The sequence below is a fragment of the Henckelia pumila genome, chromosome 4, assembly GCF_033568475.1.
Source record: "Henckelia pumila isolate YLH828 chromosome 4, ASM3356847v2, whole genome shotgun sequence".
In the NCBI taxonomy this organism is placed as follows: domain Eukaryota; kingdom Viridiplantae; phylum Streptophyta; class Magnoliopsida; order Lamiales; family Gesneriaceae; genus Henckelia; species Henckelia pumila.
The window spans coordinates 125,428,938-125,443,682 of NC_133123.1; the positions used below are offsets into that span (position 1 = coordinate 125,428,938).

Consider the following 14,745-nt stretch of genomic DNA (forward strand, 5'->3'; position numbering starts at 1 on the left):
CGTCGCTATTAGCGACAGAATTTTATATGAAGATTGTCGCTAATAGCGATGATTTTTTCAATTTCGTCGTTAACAACTAACGACGAAGAAAATAAGGACGAATTTAAAATTAGTCGCTAATGCATCGTTAATTTAAAATTAGCGACGATTTTTTACCCTAAAAAGCGTCGCTAAACACCGAGCATTTTTGTAGTGTTACCAGTTGCTAAAGCATAATATGGATTTGAGATGTAAAAAACCACTTTATTCAATCCAAATGAAACCTAAGATTTTATTTTGAGATTTTGTTTAATAAAAGGATTTGGATGAAATCGATTTCAAATCCGCTACGCAATTTCATCGTATCCATTTGGTTCAGAACAAGAATGAATCAATCCAAACACAACGGTAAGCTATGTATTGTTTACAATGAAAAAAAAATAAGATAAAGTTTTAAATTCACATCTTTCTTATTTATAGTAATACAAAGTAAATGGATTTCAAATAAAATGATTATCAAGTGAACTTGAAATTCATCCTAATTAACACGAAATATAATATAAATATGCTAGAGATGATTTGAAATTTATGATCTTAATTCTTTAAACAATAAAATACATTTGAAATCTATATAGGTGATTTATATGGCTGCCCCTAAGTATAAGAATTTAACCCTTGACCATTATAAGAATTTAACTTTGACCATAAGCTTTTTCCCAATTTAGAGATCGTTAACCAACCAACCGAGACTAAACCACTCCTAACTTGGTCATCCCCTATCCAAAATGACTCCAACTTGAACCGACAGAAGCCTCACATCCTAGACTTGACATTGGACCAGCCCACAAGTCCACAACCGGACCCTGCCATTGGACCTATCAACCTAAACAGAATATCAACAGCCCACAACAAAGACTAAAAAATATACACTACTCACCTAGGAACAATTCAATCATTTGCACTCCTTAACCTCAACCAACCTTGGACCAGCCATAGTGCACACACCCTGGACCATCACTTGAACCACACATAGCCCCGGAACTAACCCTGGTTCGAACTCAGCCACCAATGACCCGATTCAAGCACAACAAGCCTACACTTCTCAACCAAACCTCCACCCATTCAAACCACTCTAAACACAACCAAAACACTACAATGGGTGCTCAAGAACCTAGCCACGGCAGCCCTTAATCACCATGCCCAATAAATTTTCAAATTTGCACAAAAACCACCAACATGAAGAGCTTCAAATTTTCAAACTCCAAGAAACAATCAAAGATCATTCCATGGCTCAAACATAACCCAAACCCAACCAAAAACAGTAGTACTTCCATTTTTCCCTGATTGAGAAGTGTAACTTCATTGAAGCTAAAACGATTTGCTCGTGAAAGCTTCTCAGCTCAAGAAAGAGTCTCTTTCTTGAGGCGAGAAGCTTTCACCAGCAAATTCGATTTAACCCCGACGGAGTTTTACTTGTAAAATGAGGGCAAAAGATTCTCTTTGCCTTAGAAATTCTTTTGAATTTTTATATATTGCACAATACTACGCAACTGATGCATACTCAAGACAATATATTTCCATGTGCATGTTTTGAAAAAATTCGAACTCTAAAATAGTTTAGTCGTAAATAGCATCGCAAAATATAATAATAAATCAACTAACGAACACACACATATGCATTGATGCATGTATACGATGTAGTACGTACTTGTATTTTAAAAATATTTTTTGATTTTGATATTATTTTAGTGGTCGTAATATTTGTAATTATATATAAAGCTAAAATAAGAATCAACAAAAAATCTATTTAATTTAATATTCTAAAAAATTAAATAAGACATGAGAGTTAGCAGCAGTATTTTCTTACAACTTTGACTCGTGGACGTTACAATAAGAAAAATATATATGTGAAACATGCAAGGTTATGGTTTAATGGAAACTTAATTAATGTTTGGTATATATATAATATAACTAATTAATTACCTTTGGATTCTCCAACCAAGTAATATTGGCAGCTCTGATAGAAGAAAGCGGGGAGGGCCTATGCCACACCGGGTGTCCTTCACCCGGTGCAGCATCTGCTCTTCATTGGCCCGAGACCCATACAAAATCCCAAGCCAAGAAAGCGGGTGTGACTCTGACTCCTGCATTTGCCAACCTAGCTAGCTAGCTATACGGGTGAGACTATGCTCCACCGGGTGTGTTATACCTGGTGAAGCTAAGCCCTTGGATCAATAGAAATATCCGTGCACGAAAAACCTGATAAAAGCTGCAAAAGTGGTTGGGCTCTGCTTTAGCCAATTACATGGAATGAAATTCACCACATAGAAATATCCGAAAGTCGTTGGTGTTTTGGCTTTCATAAAAGATCAAAAATAATTTAGGACCAAAATCTTATTCTCAATTCGCAGAAAATAAATAAAATCGGTAGATTTTGTATGTGATGGGTAAACTATATTTAAGTCTAAATTAAAACCAGTCACATATAAAACGGGCTAATTACATCCACACCCCCTGTGAAAAGTCTAAAAGGCATAAAACACCCTGTGTAAAATTAATAGCATGTTAGACCCTATGTTATAAAAAAATTAGCATAAAAACCCCTATGAGAGGGTATAAATGTGCCCGAGTTTGTATAATATAGGGGTAAAATGTGCTACATTTTAAAAAACTGAGGGATTCATTAGCCTATTAATATTTCTTAGGGGGTTTTATGATTATTAGACTTTTCACGGAAGAGATTAATGCAATTAACCCATATAAAACTGACTCATGTCACAATAGTTTGGGGGGAAAAATACTTATTTTAATAAAGATTAGGTGACGTGGTCAATAAATACGGATAACAGTGCAATTATATTTCCACGTGCAGCAGGTACATATTGGTACGTTTGACCACTTTATGTACCTTTTAATGAAAATTACTCTTTTTTATGTATTCTTTTTCCTCATCGCATAAAGCATACTGCAAATCTTGTGATAAGAAATATCACAATCCGGGATTTGCAATCCGAATTCATGATAGGCTGTTATGTCGGCAGAATCTCTAATGTCTGTCCCGGATTCAAATTTTTATTTTTTATCCCGTTTGATTGTACGTAAAAATCGGTTGGATACTTGGATCAATCTCTAACCCAGATTTTTTTATAAAAAAAATACTAATACGGTCTGGTCTATATCTGATAATTATATTTTACTTTGAATTGTTTTGAAATTGACATATCTATCAGTTTATAAATATTTTGTTTTGTGAAATAAAATATAGAAGATGGAATATCTTTAGCCAATTTTTTTATTAAATTCTTTTTAATATTTACTTTTTCGTACTATTATGGATATTTGACATAGTAAAATCTACCATTTATAGTGAAATTTATTTTAAATCAATTGGATTTTTTTTAATGTTATTGGTCTTTTTAAACTACTATCATAAATGATAAAGTTTATGATTTATACATGTATTAGATATATATTTAGATAGTCTTTGCAACTTTTACAAATAAATGATTATAAAAAAAAAATTCAGAAAAAAATTCATAATCACTTATTTTTTAATGTTGCAAACAAACTATTTTAGCTATCAAATTACAAAATTGAGAGATGATAGAGTATTAAATTTATTTTTCATCTTTAAACTAGCGATAGAAGATCCGATTAAATATTTGATAATTAAATAAATTTAATACTCTATCGAATATCTCGTAATTTTTTAATTTTTTATCGCTAAAATATTTTAATACATACCTAATTTAGAATTTATAGTCGTTCGTTTGCAATTTACATTTTTCTTTAACACAAATTGGTGCATTCGCACCTAGCACGTCCACATTCCCAAAAGTTTTACGTGAATAAATATGTCGATAGAAAATTAATAGGTTAATATTTTCCTTATATATTATTTTAATATTTTAATTTGTGTGTATTTTTCAAAAAAAGTTTTACGAGCCCAATCTCGTTAATATTGTGTGTTTTTTTTAACTTTGTTATATTTATTTCCTAAATTTTATCCTTTTGATTTTCTATAAATTCAACTTAGAAGTTAGAACATTGGGTTATATTTCTATAATTAACTTTTACTTTGAAGAAATATATATAAGAAATTTCATTGGATGAATGAAAATTTTGTTTTACTTCCAAGAATTTTGAAAAGTTGATACATTTAGGTTCCTTTTGATACAAGGATGAGATAACTCTTGACTAGAAGATTGATTGATAAGTGGTTGATGATAATGGAAGATATGTATGTATTGATATTTTATTTTTATGTTTGGTATGGTTTTTAAAGGTGAGATAAGTTAGTATATATTATTTAGGTGGACCAAAATACCCTCCTTTCTCACCCAAATCTTCTTCCTCAAACCCATCAATTATTGAAGGGATAGTTTTGTAAATTATTTGTGTAATCAATGAGACAAATTTAATCCATGAAAAAAGAGGTGGATGGGTTATCAAAGTGCTAATGTGGTCTTCTATCAATCCAGGTCCATATCTAAGCTCAAAAATTAAGACAAACATGGGCTTATAAAACAATCCCGGATTTATCAAGGATACCAAACGGGGCCTAGTTCTATAATTGTCAAAATCTGAAAAAAAAAAAAATGAGAGAAAACTTTTTATGTTGAAGTATTTAATTTGAATGTAACTTACATTGGATGTTTGTTCATTTAAACATAAACATAAATTAATTTGATTTATCAAAAAAATAATTAATTTACTTGATGGAATATAATTGTTCTGTATAAAAAAAAATAAATATTTTTGTTTTATTTTTCACTTATTATTTAATTTATATTATTAGCACCCGTTGTAACACATACATAGTATATTAGGCCATCTCCAACCCATTACGCTATCTTGGTGTCACACTAACTTCAAAATAGTGTAATTTTTGCACCAAATTCAAAACTCATCTCCAACCCATTAACTCTAAATTTTACACTAAAAAGAATATTCTCGGAATATTTTCTATTATTTTATTCACAACAACTAATTTATTCCACAAAATATTTTTAAACACCATAATTAAAATATCAATAATACCTAAAATAATTTCTATATAGATATTAATTAGAAATATTGATGAATTAAAACTTTAAATTAAATCTATTTTAGGAGATATTTTTTTTAAAATTCAAAAATTTAATTTCGTTATTTAAATACTTAAACTTCTTAATTAATTGAATATAAATAATTAACTATTAAAAACATTAAAATCACACGTAAAAATAATCTGAATAAATCAAAATGTAAATTTAGTTTATTATTGAATAAATTAAAATTTTAAAATAAATAATTAAAATTTTATATAATAATATAATTAAATTATTAATAAAAAATCTTAATATTTATTATAATAAAAAAATAGAAAGAAAAAACAAAAAAAAAACGGGGGGAGGGATAGCGTTGCTACAGTGTTGCACCAAATTTGGTGCAACACTGTAGCAATACGCCAACCCAGCGCCAAAAATAGCGCTGGGTTGGAGCTCCAATTCAAGCGCCAATTTGGCGTATTATGCCAAATTGGTGTCTGATTGGAGAAGCTCTTAGGCTCGAACATTATCTAAGTCCATTGCAATTTTTTCTTGAGTTCAATAGTCAGTGGTGGACCTACATGGTTCTGAAAGTAGGTGATCCTCCCCCCCTGAAATTTAAAAGTATTTAGTATTATATATATAATATATTTTTAAAATATAAATTTTAATGAGTGATGCTACATGCACAACGAAATTTGTGCATCAAATCTCACAACATAAAAAATTTAATACAAGATTTTAATTTATCAAAATCTCACAATACATTAAATACAAAATCTCACGATAGCAAAATACAGTGTTGTAAATGTCAGGAGGTGGTGGCGGGGCGGTCCGTGACTGTTTACCGCCTCGGCCGCCTAGGCGGTTGAATTTTTTAGCTTTTTTTTATACGTAATCCGCGCTGCAAAAAAAATAAAAATTCTTGGCTTATTGGTTGCTTATTGAATGATTAAATTTAGACTAGATGATTAGAACTGAGGTCCTCACACGCTTAGTTGTATCACGCTCAAATTAACCCAACTCGGTTCAACTAAATAAACATCTAGTAGCAAGAGTAGGGATCATTCTCACAAGGAAAGCGAAATTTATCGTGTTCTTAAAAATACTAAAAATAAATAAAAGGGATTTTTTAGATTTTGAAATTAACTACAAAAAATTTAAAGCAAATCAAAATGAATTTTACCAACTAGCATGCAAGAAGAAAATTTTAGCGAAACAATCAACTAAAACACGTCTTGGTATTGGTCGACTACGCCCTTGAAATTATTCACTCGATTATCGATTCTCTAAAAATAATTAATTCACATTTGAATATTCATCATTAAAAATTTAATTTCTATCTCACCTTAATCTTAGTTAATTAGACATAAGTGTTCTAAATTAACCCTTATCGATAAATTAACCAAAATACAAGCGATTAAGATTTAAATCTAAGGTAGCATTCAAACTAGTGAGATTAATGAATCTTGACAACACATATAATTAACAAATTCATAAGCGAAAATTATTAATCATAGTTGCTTCACAAATTAGAGGGATCAAATAATTACGGATTTGATATCTAATTTAGCTTTAGATTTTATGAAAAATCATTAGGTGATCAAACCAATAATCAAACACACAAGCATATCAATTGATTCCAAACAACTCTTGATACTCAAATAAAAATCAAACAATGAAAATCAAAATCTCACGAGATAAATAAACTTCAAGGATTCGTCTTCCTCAACCAAGAATTAAACTTAGCCACTAATATTCATGAATTATTAAGAAAAATTAAAGGAAAAAATAAATTTGAGAATAGAGAAGAAAAACCTAGCCGCCTCTCTATCTCTGCATGTGATTTTCTTTTTAATGCTCTCTAGTCTTCTATTTATATGACTTGAAAAGCTCACGAAATAAAGCCCCCAAAATAAGATTTTTAATTCCCAAAAATATAAATTTTTTTATTCGCAATCACTCGCTCGAGCGGTAGAAAATCCCGCTCGAGCGAGACAACTTCTGCCTCAAATAATTTTTCACCTCGTTCGACCGGCAAAAACACGCGCTCGAGCAAGAATTTTTCTGCTCCAATTTCTTCGCAACACAGCATCAGCGCAAATGCAAGCGCAATAGCGCTTAAACTAGCGCTATAGGAAAATCAAAGCATGTGAGGATCAAAATAATGTTTTATTTTTAATAAAAAATTAACATTTTCTTGCAACGTAATTATAAAAAATTTGAAAACAATGATACGTCAAAACTGAATAGATATTTGACGATGAAAATATATATATTTGAGAAATAACATTTTGTTGAAACATGATTCTTAGAAAATCTACAAAAAACAATGAATTGAAAAAATGATTATATATTTGATAATAAAAATATACTTTCATTATAAGAAATATAAGAGAATATATATATTTAATCTATTATACCACTAAAAGTGTGACTAGAATGACAAAGTTTTTCGTTATGGATTTTCTACATTGCCTTTAATTAAATCGTATTTTTCTTTGTTAATCGTATGGACATTTTCTTCATCATTCTTAGGAAATCTAAAAAAATGACACATTAAAAGTGAATATATGTTTGACAAAAAAATATTTTTCATTGAAATTATTATAAAAAACTAATGTATATTTAATCTACTGTGAATATAAGGGAAAAAAAATTATTAGAGAAAGAACATTTTGTTGAAACATAATTACATGGACATTTGATGAAAAATTAGTATCAACTATTAAGGGAAAATTAAATGAAACATAAATTTTATGGATAATTTGAAGTTTCAATAAAGGTAAGTATTATAAATTAAATTCATCAATATAGTGAGTCAAAGATAATTATTTCAAAGTAAATATAAAAACATAATCCGCATTTATCGAAATAAATTTAAGATTCAAGTATAAAACTCTCAACAACTATACATCTAAAAAAAATAAAACAAATAGATTATTGTAATTTTAATTATTATTAGTTTTATTTTTTATTATAAATGTGAGTAGCTTTAATTAATTTATTTTATTTTATATTTAATACGGTGACAAATTTAATTATATCAAACAAAACAAAGCATTAATTAATATATAAACATGATAAATTTAATTAAATATTGTGAATTCTCAAAAAAAGGAATAAACTATCAAGTTCATCTTCTTCAATTCCCCCTTTTTTTTCACAAAACTATTTTTAAACTCATTTTCATCAGGTTTATTTGGGAAAAAAATGAATGAAAAATTCGGGTAGAAAGTTCAGATTGTTTAAAGTCAATACGAAATTTTAAATATTTTATTTTTTATGGTTAAATATTTATCTTTCAAATATTAGGTTTTGCACGTTTTTACCTGGGTTCCGAAGACCTGTGGAAAGGTATTTAATGCACCAGCATCACTCTGTGTTCTCAAGGGACAAACGTACAAGGAAGATTACTTGAGGCTCGGGCTATGCTCCATCGGGTGTGCTTCACCCGGTGGGATCTTGGCCATTCATTGGCCCGGGACCCACACAAAATTGTGTGGGTCCCAGGCCAATAAATGGCAAATGCTGCACCGGTGTAGCATACTAGCATAGCCCCTGCCATTACTTGATGGTGCTTGAGTCATTCAAGTTTCTTGATTTTTGTGGGGACCTCGGGTTGCTAATCTCATTTTAGTGCAATTAACGATTAATTAACAATTAATCATACACAAAAGAATACTCAAACCAAAAATTTTCTTTTTTTTTTAAAACTCAACACCTCGCTCGATCGGGCAAACTCAGTCGATCGAGCGAGCTGGAAATCCAAGCTTTCGGGTCTGCATCATTTTTGGCCTCGCTCGATCAGTTAAAATCAACCGATTGATCGGGCACAAAGTTTTAATTTTTCTGTTTTGGATAAACCAGGCCTCACTCGATCGGTGCAATTCAACCGATCGAGCGGCCATCCCTGCTCGAAAATTCTGCAGAATCCATTTTGCTGTCAAGTTGAAAATTCAATCCAAAATCGACCAAAAACCAACTCAAATCATGATTTAACAAATCTGGATCAAGCATATATACATATATGAAGTTTCAAGCATAAATCCATGCATTTATTACATCAAACAGATCATTCAAAAGGTGATACAAAGCACAACTACATCAAGTCTAGTACATGAACTTCAAACCAAAAGAGTTCTAACATGTTTGATGTTTCTAGACAACACAACTTTAACTAAAACCCGAGTTCTCACGTGCTAAACTCTCTCCCGTGCTGTCAATGTCGTATCTGACTAGCTCCAGCCCCCTCTGTTGCCATGCATACATACAAAACAAAGCAACAGCCGGATAAACTCCGGTGAGAATTCGTTCCCAGTATAATCGACATATAAAGCGTTAAATAAATCATATCAACTCTAACCATAATCGACTCAACAGTAGAGCAAATAACGCATATATCGATCAAAAATTGATTCATATAACGTCGTTGTCATCAAGATTCGTAACTGATCTTGATATGGATATCCATCTATCATTGTCATATCTGACTCAAAAATAAGGTCACCTCAGACCTTGGCAATAGAATCAATTCTAACATCATATCAAATCGAATTTAAAGATCTACTACCTGATATGGATCGACAACATCAAACAAATAAATCAAACAATGACCAAATATATGATTTTGGCGGGACAACTCAAGAAGCTTCATTCTTGAGTTTCAAATTCCTGACTTGCGATGTCGTCTTATACCTTCGTATTTTCTGGGTTTTGAACGCTTTAAATCTGAAACATAACATCAAAACATTCATATCAAACTTCGTTCAAATCTATCATTTCAGAATCGATTCAAAATCACATTAGATCTTCAATTAAAATCACTTCAAACCTCGACTTCTTCTTCTTCGGTTTGAAATCAGAGTTCTTAAGTCGTTAGCCTTCAAAACTAGTCTGAAATTGAAGAATATAAATGTTACAACATCAACAACATCTCAAAGAACATCTCAACTCAATCATAAGCTATCAAAACGGTCTCAAAACATGAATTGACGGCATAGCGATTATAAATTGGTAACCGACATAATATCGAAATCATTCTAACTTCATATGCAACTTCTAATTAATTCATCTCAGTCATAAACCATCGAAAACCAGCATAATCATAAGCTATACAAGTCGAAACACCTGCTGGAAATCATAACAAACACAAACGATAGTCATTCGTCGATTCGGTTTTGAATATACAAAGTAAAAACGTTCAAGAACATGCTCAAGGCATAAAAATCCGATTTCTGAAATCTTTCAATCTTCAAAACATGCCGAAATAAATAGAAACTTACACCAAAACGAAGTCCTCGTCGCAAGGATTCCAGAACTAATTTCAGAATCAAAATCGAACAATCGGATCAAAAGTTACGGGGTTTTGAAAATCGGAAATCAAAAGAAAAGAAAGGTCTCGGCTTTCATCTGCAATATTTTCTGAATGAAATCTGATATTAACACGTATACAAGCTGATAAATCAAATAAGATTTTGATAAATTCAGCTTATTTGAATTTTAGCCCTTAGAAACCTCAGAAATTGCAATTCAGTCCTCGGCCCTTATTTTAATTCAATTTCAATCCTAAATAATTTAAGAATATTAGAATTTAAATCGAAACTCTAAATATTCCCAAATTAAATATACTCGGATTAAAATTAAATTATCTCGGATTAAATCAAATAATTCCGGGCCTTACAATTTTCGTCTCACGAACTACTAATCTGCTGCGGTAAATTTCCCGGGTTGCCAAAAAGGGTTATCTAAACTGTTTGAAGGAGTGCCAAAATGGTAATTTTTCCCGGTTTAATTCAGCCTATCTTACGGGTTATTACTCTAGCAAGACATCTAACACTATAATATTAATTTTACATGTTGAGATGTAAACCTTTGATGCGTCGGGTAGGGACTCATACTCTCATTGATCAATTTTCTCATTAATGCACAAATATTTTCTGGGAATTTTAGATGTTTGGTGTGGCGAATTGCTGTCAGCTTCTTGGCCTAAAAAGAGTAATCTTTCTTGATAAAAGTTTGTTGACTAGCCTGTCATTAGCAGCAACAATCACGGAGTATTTAAAAGTTTAAATACTGCCAAATGTGGATTAGCAGCTGCACGTTAGTAAGGAAACCAAAATTTAGGAAAGTCATTAGTCTGTCCTAAGTAAGCATACACTTTTCAAATGCAAACACTTTCTCTTACACAAATATTAAGTATTTACTTTGTCTCTGATATGATTTCCAACTCTGGTTGATATTGATAACGTCTTCCAGGTATTCTCGCAACAGAGTTTGTGTCATTCGTGAGTGGAAATGGATTTGGTGGCATAACGAGATTGTCTCGATCTCGTTCCAGCATCTGCGCTACTGCTTTCATGGATGGACGATCTGCTGGATACCACTGAATGCACCAAAGTCCAACAATTGTAAGCTTCCTTGCCACCTTACTTTCATCACCTTCTTCCTCAGCATGCATTAATATGTCATCTCCTTGATTTAAATGATCATAAATCCATTGAGGAAAGTACATTTGACTGTTATTTACCGAATGATCCACGTTCTTCCTCCCTCCAACCATTTCAAGCAACAGCATTCCGAAACTATAAACATCCGACTTATAGGATACTCTGCCAAATGTCCTAGACAACATCTCAGGTGCTATGTATCCCATCGTCCCCCTCGCAGCTGTCATTGATACGGCACTTTGTTCCTTAGAACACAGCTTAGCAAGGCCAAAATCACAGATCTTTGGATTGAAATTCCCATCTAACAAGATGTTATGTGGCTTGATATCGAAGTGAAGGATCTGTTTGTCGCATCCCTCGTGAAGATACTCGATCCCTTTGGCTATCCCCAAAGCTATATCCTGAAGCCTCATCAAACCAAGGGGATTTTTCTTACGGCCCTCTTGGAAGATGAACTTCTCCAGAGATTCGTTTGGTAGAAATTGGTAAATGAGAGCTCGTTTAAATCCATCAGCACAAAAGCCCACCAAGCGGACAACATTGACGTGATGAATTTTTCCAATCGTACCCACTTCATTTATGAATTCCTCACCATTTCCCTGAAAATTATGGAGGACCTTCACTGCAACAGAAATTTCACTGGAAAGTATTCCTTTATAAACAATACCGTAACTCCCCTGACCCAATTTTTCACCAAACTCATTGGTCATCTTCCTTACATCAGCGTAAGAGAATCTAGTGGGTTTAAGAGCTCTGTAATCTTCCAAAAAATTTTCAATCTTCTCTTGATTTTCTTTGTTTGTTCGAATTGAGCTGTAAAGAAGGTAGAGAGCTGCTAGAATCAAAGCAGAAAGAAAAGAGCCCAAGGTTGCACCTACGGAAATATAAAGACAGGTAAATAAGTGTTTTTTTAGCTATAATTTTTGGCTTTTGAAAAAGCTTTTTTTTTTACTTAAAAAAGTGTTTTTTTAAGAACTTATTTGGTCATTCAAATATCTTATTAACCAAAAAAGCACTTTTTTTTTAAAAAAAAAAGATATTTTTTTGGCCTGGCTTTTGATATCAAACGGGGCTATATCTTTTACAAATAGCTGGGAACGACTTTTTTTTACCTGCCATCCTCGCTGTGTTTGATCGATCTGCAGAAGACCGTAAACAATCAAGGCATAAGAAACGTTTAGCAAACTTTAGATAGTTAAAAACTTGGCAATTCTCTTTAAAGGTGACCTGCACTCAATTAATATCCCCTAACTTTAGATTTACATTTAAAAAACAGAAGAGTAAATACCGTTCTTTGTATCAGCTGGTTTGTTAACATACTTAAAATGATGATGGCCTCTTGTATAATTTTTGAAGCTGCACAATTTTCCTTGAGATTCACAGTGGCCACATGCTGGTTTAGACCAATTCAACGTGAGGTCTTGTCCATATATCATATCCCATGAAACGGATGAAATTTGATGAAGCTTGGTGCATGAAATCAATAAATACGGATAATCGTTAGCAAAAGAGTCAATCGAAACAGCGAAAGCTTGGTGTTTGGAATCACTATAACAAGGAATATTTTGAGATAAATAACTTTGTGAGGCAGAACAATTGAACAGTATATAGTCACTTAATGGGTAGTAATTCAGGAGTTGGAATGGGGAGGCGGAAAGATTTAGCATCTTTTGAAGAAGACATCGTTCTGGATCATAAATATGAACTGTTTGAAGTTGATAATCAATTTCCTGAACCATAACCTTTGCTGAGAATGGCAGTTCAATCACCGTTTCATTTTTCTCATGGTCGCAATATAAATCAAAACCAGGACCATAACCACAGTGTTGTGGTTGCAGATATTTGTGCCTGAAGGGAAACTGAATTTTGGGGCCATGTTTCCTGCATCTGATAGGCAGACAATCATCGTCGATTCCAGCTCCGAACAATGGAAAGAATGATACTGATGATGTCGATTTTTTCCTCCGGGTTTGGTCTGGTAGAATGGATCCTCCAATTCCTTTATAGAGTAGGTCGGATCGGGTATCAATGAAATCTGCGCAAGCAACAGCTAGGTCAAGGGGCGCCGAAAGTGTTTTCGGCGTGACCCCTCCGATGCCTAAGTCAGTGTCTTGAAGGCAGAGGGTATGATTAATGCGAAAACAGTGTCTTGAAGGCAGAGGGTATGATTAATGCGAAAACTGAGAGATATGAGTGCGTGAATATAAAAGTGAGAGTGAATGTGTGATGAATAATGAAGAGTAAGGGATGAATAATGAATTATCAATAATGAATCATAACAATACCTGTATTTATAGGGAAAGAATAATAAGTTACCTAGTAGAATTATAACATGTCTTGGACTAGGACTCTTCATCCATTGGTCCTTTGTAAGCTTATCTATATCTCAGGAATATTTGAAAAGATCCATGTTTATCTCATATATATCAGAGTCCTACCTGAACTCGAAAAAGATGCATGCGGCCTATTAGGCCCAGCCCAAGTCGGCCCATAAAATACCAGCCCTGGTCATATCTGGTAGACCCATTATAAACGGGCTCGGGTGGAAATATTTTCTCGGGATAACAGATACCAAAACTATAACGACGGGGAAGATGGGCATCTTATGCCTGTTTCTGTTTTTGTCCCGTTGAGTATAAACTTCAAGATATGTTGGCCAAATATCCAAAGAGGCAAGAATGGAATTATAATCCAAATATTGGTTTTTAAGAGGCTACAATTGTTTTTTCATGTGTAATGTGCTAATGCATTGAATGACATGGAAAAATAAAATAATGTAAGTCTCCCGTACAATGGTCTCTTCGACCCACTCAATAAATGTAGTGAAAATATATTATTGACATAAAAATTATTATTTTCACTCAAATCAGTCTATGTTACACAATATTTTTTCATAACATAACAAAAAAATGATAATTTTACAATAAAAATTAATATTTTGGACAGTATATTGGTCGGATCATAAATATGTCTCACCGTTACTTTTGGTGGGAAAATGTACATGGTCCCCTATCAAGGAAGGTGTCGGACAAACTAGTTAAATCGTCAAATTTTCCATATAATTAAAGGAAAACTGCAAATTTGATTATGTATGTTTGTCATTTTGTGATTTTGGTCATCTATGTTTTCATATTTCAATTTTAATCCTGCATGTTCTGATTTTTTGGTAATTTCGGTCATTTTTATTTGAAAATGCTTACGTGGCACTGTACACGTCATCTCCACATCAGCACTGAATTGGCACCACGTCTGAAAAAAAGACTAAAATTGCCAAAAAAAATAAAGAT

At 32.3% G+C, this 14,745-nt stretch overlaps 1 protein-coding gene and 1 long non-coding RNA gene across 3 annotated transcripts; both read right to left on the bottom strand.

Annotated features, from left to right (window-relative positions):
- Window positions 1-9,115: 9,115 nt before the first annotated feature.
- LOC140894376 (uncharacterized) lies at window positions 9,116-9,907 on the bottom strand. 2 transcript variants are annotated; one of them, XR_012153806.1, is made up of 3 exons: window positions 9,844-9,906; window positions 9,708-9,740; window positions 9,116-9,263 (listed from the first exon to the last, which is right to left on the bottom strand). It is a non-coding gene; the product is annotated as an uncharacterized lncRNA (long non-coding RNA). The 2 variants fall into 2 exon arrangements; XR_012153807.1 differs by lacking the exon at window positions 9,116-9,263 and having other exon boundaries at window positions 9,413-9,740; window positions 9,844-9,907.
- Window positions 9,908-10,633: 726 nt separating this feature from the next.
- LOC140861696 (rust resistance kinase Lr10-like) lies at window positions 10,634-13,985 on the bottom strand. The gene is made up of 4 exons (XM_073264713.1): window positions 13,958-13,985; window positions 12,747-13,568; window positions 12,571-12,597; window positions 10,634-12,332 (listed from the first exon to the last, which is right to left on the bottom strand). The coding sequence occupies exons 1-4, from the start codon at window positions 13,983-13,985 to the stop codon at window positions 11,212-11,214; spliced, it is 1,998 nt and encodes a 665-aa protein (XP_073120814.1). The 3' UTR covers window positions 10,634-11,211.
- Between the last annotated feature and the right edge of the window lie 760 nt (window positions 13,986-14,745).

Coding starts and splice junctions, on each gene's coding strand:
- LOC140861696 (XM_073264713.1), bottom strand. CDS start 13,985: ATGGGTCTACCAGATATGACCAGGGCTG. Junction 12,598..12,746: donor ACCAGCTGATACAAAGAACG/GTATTTACTCTT, acceptor GGTCTTCTGCAG/ATCGATCAAACACAGCGAGG. Junction 12,333..12,570: donor AAACACAGCGAGGATGGCAG/GTAAAAAAAAGT, acceptor ATATTTCCGTAG/GTGCAACCTTGGGCTCTTTT.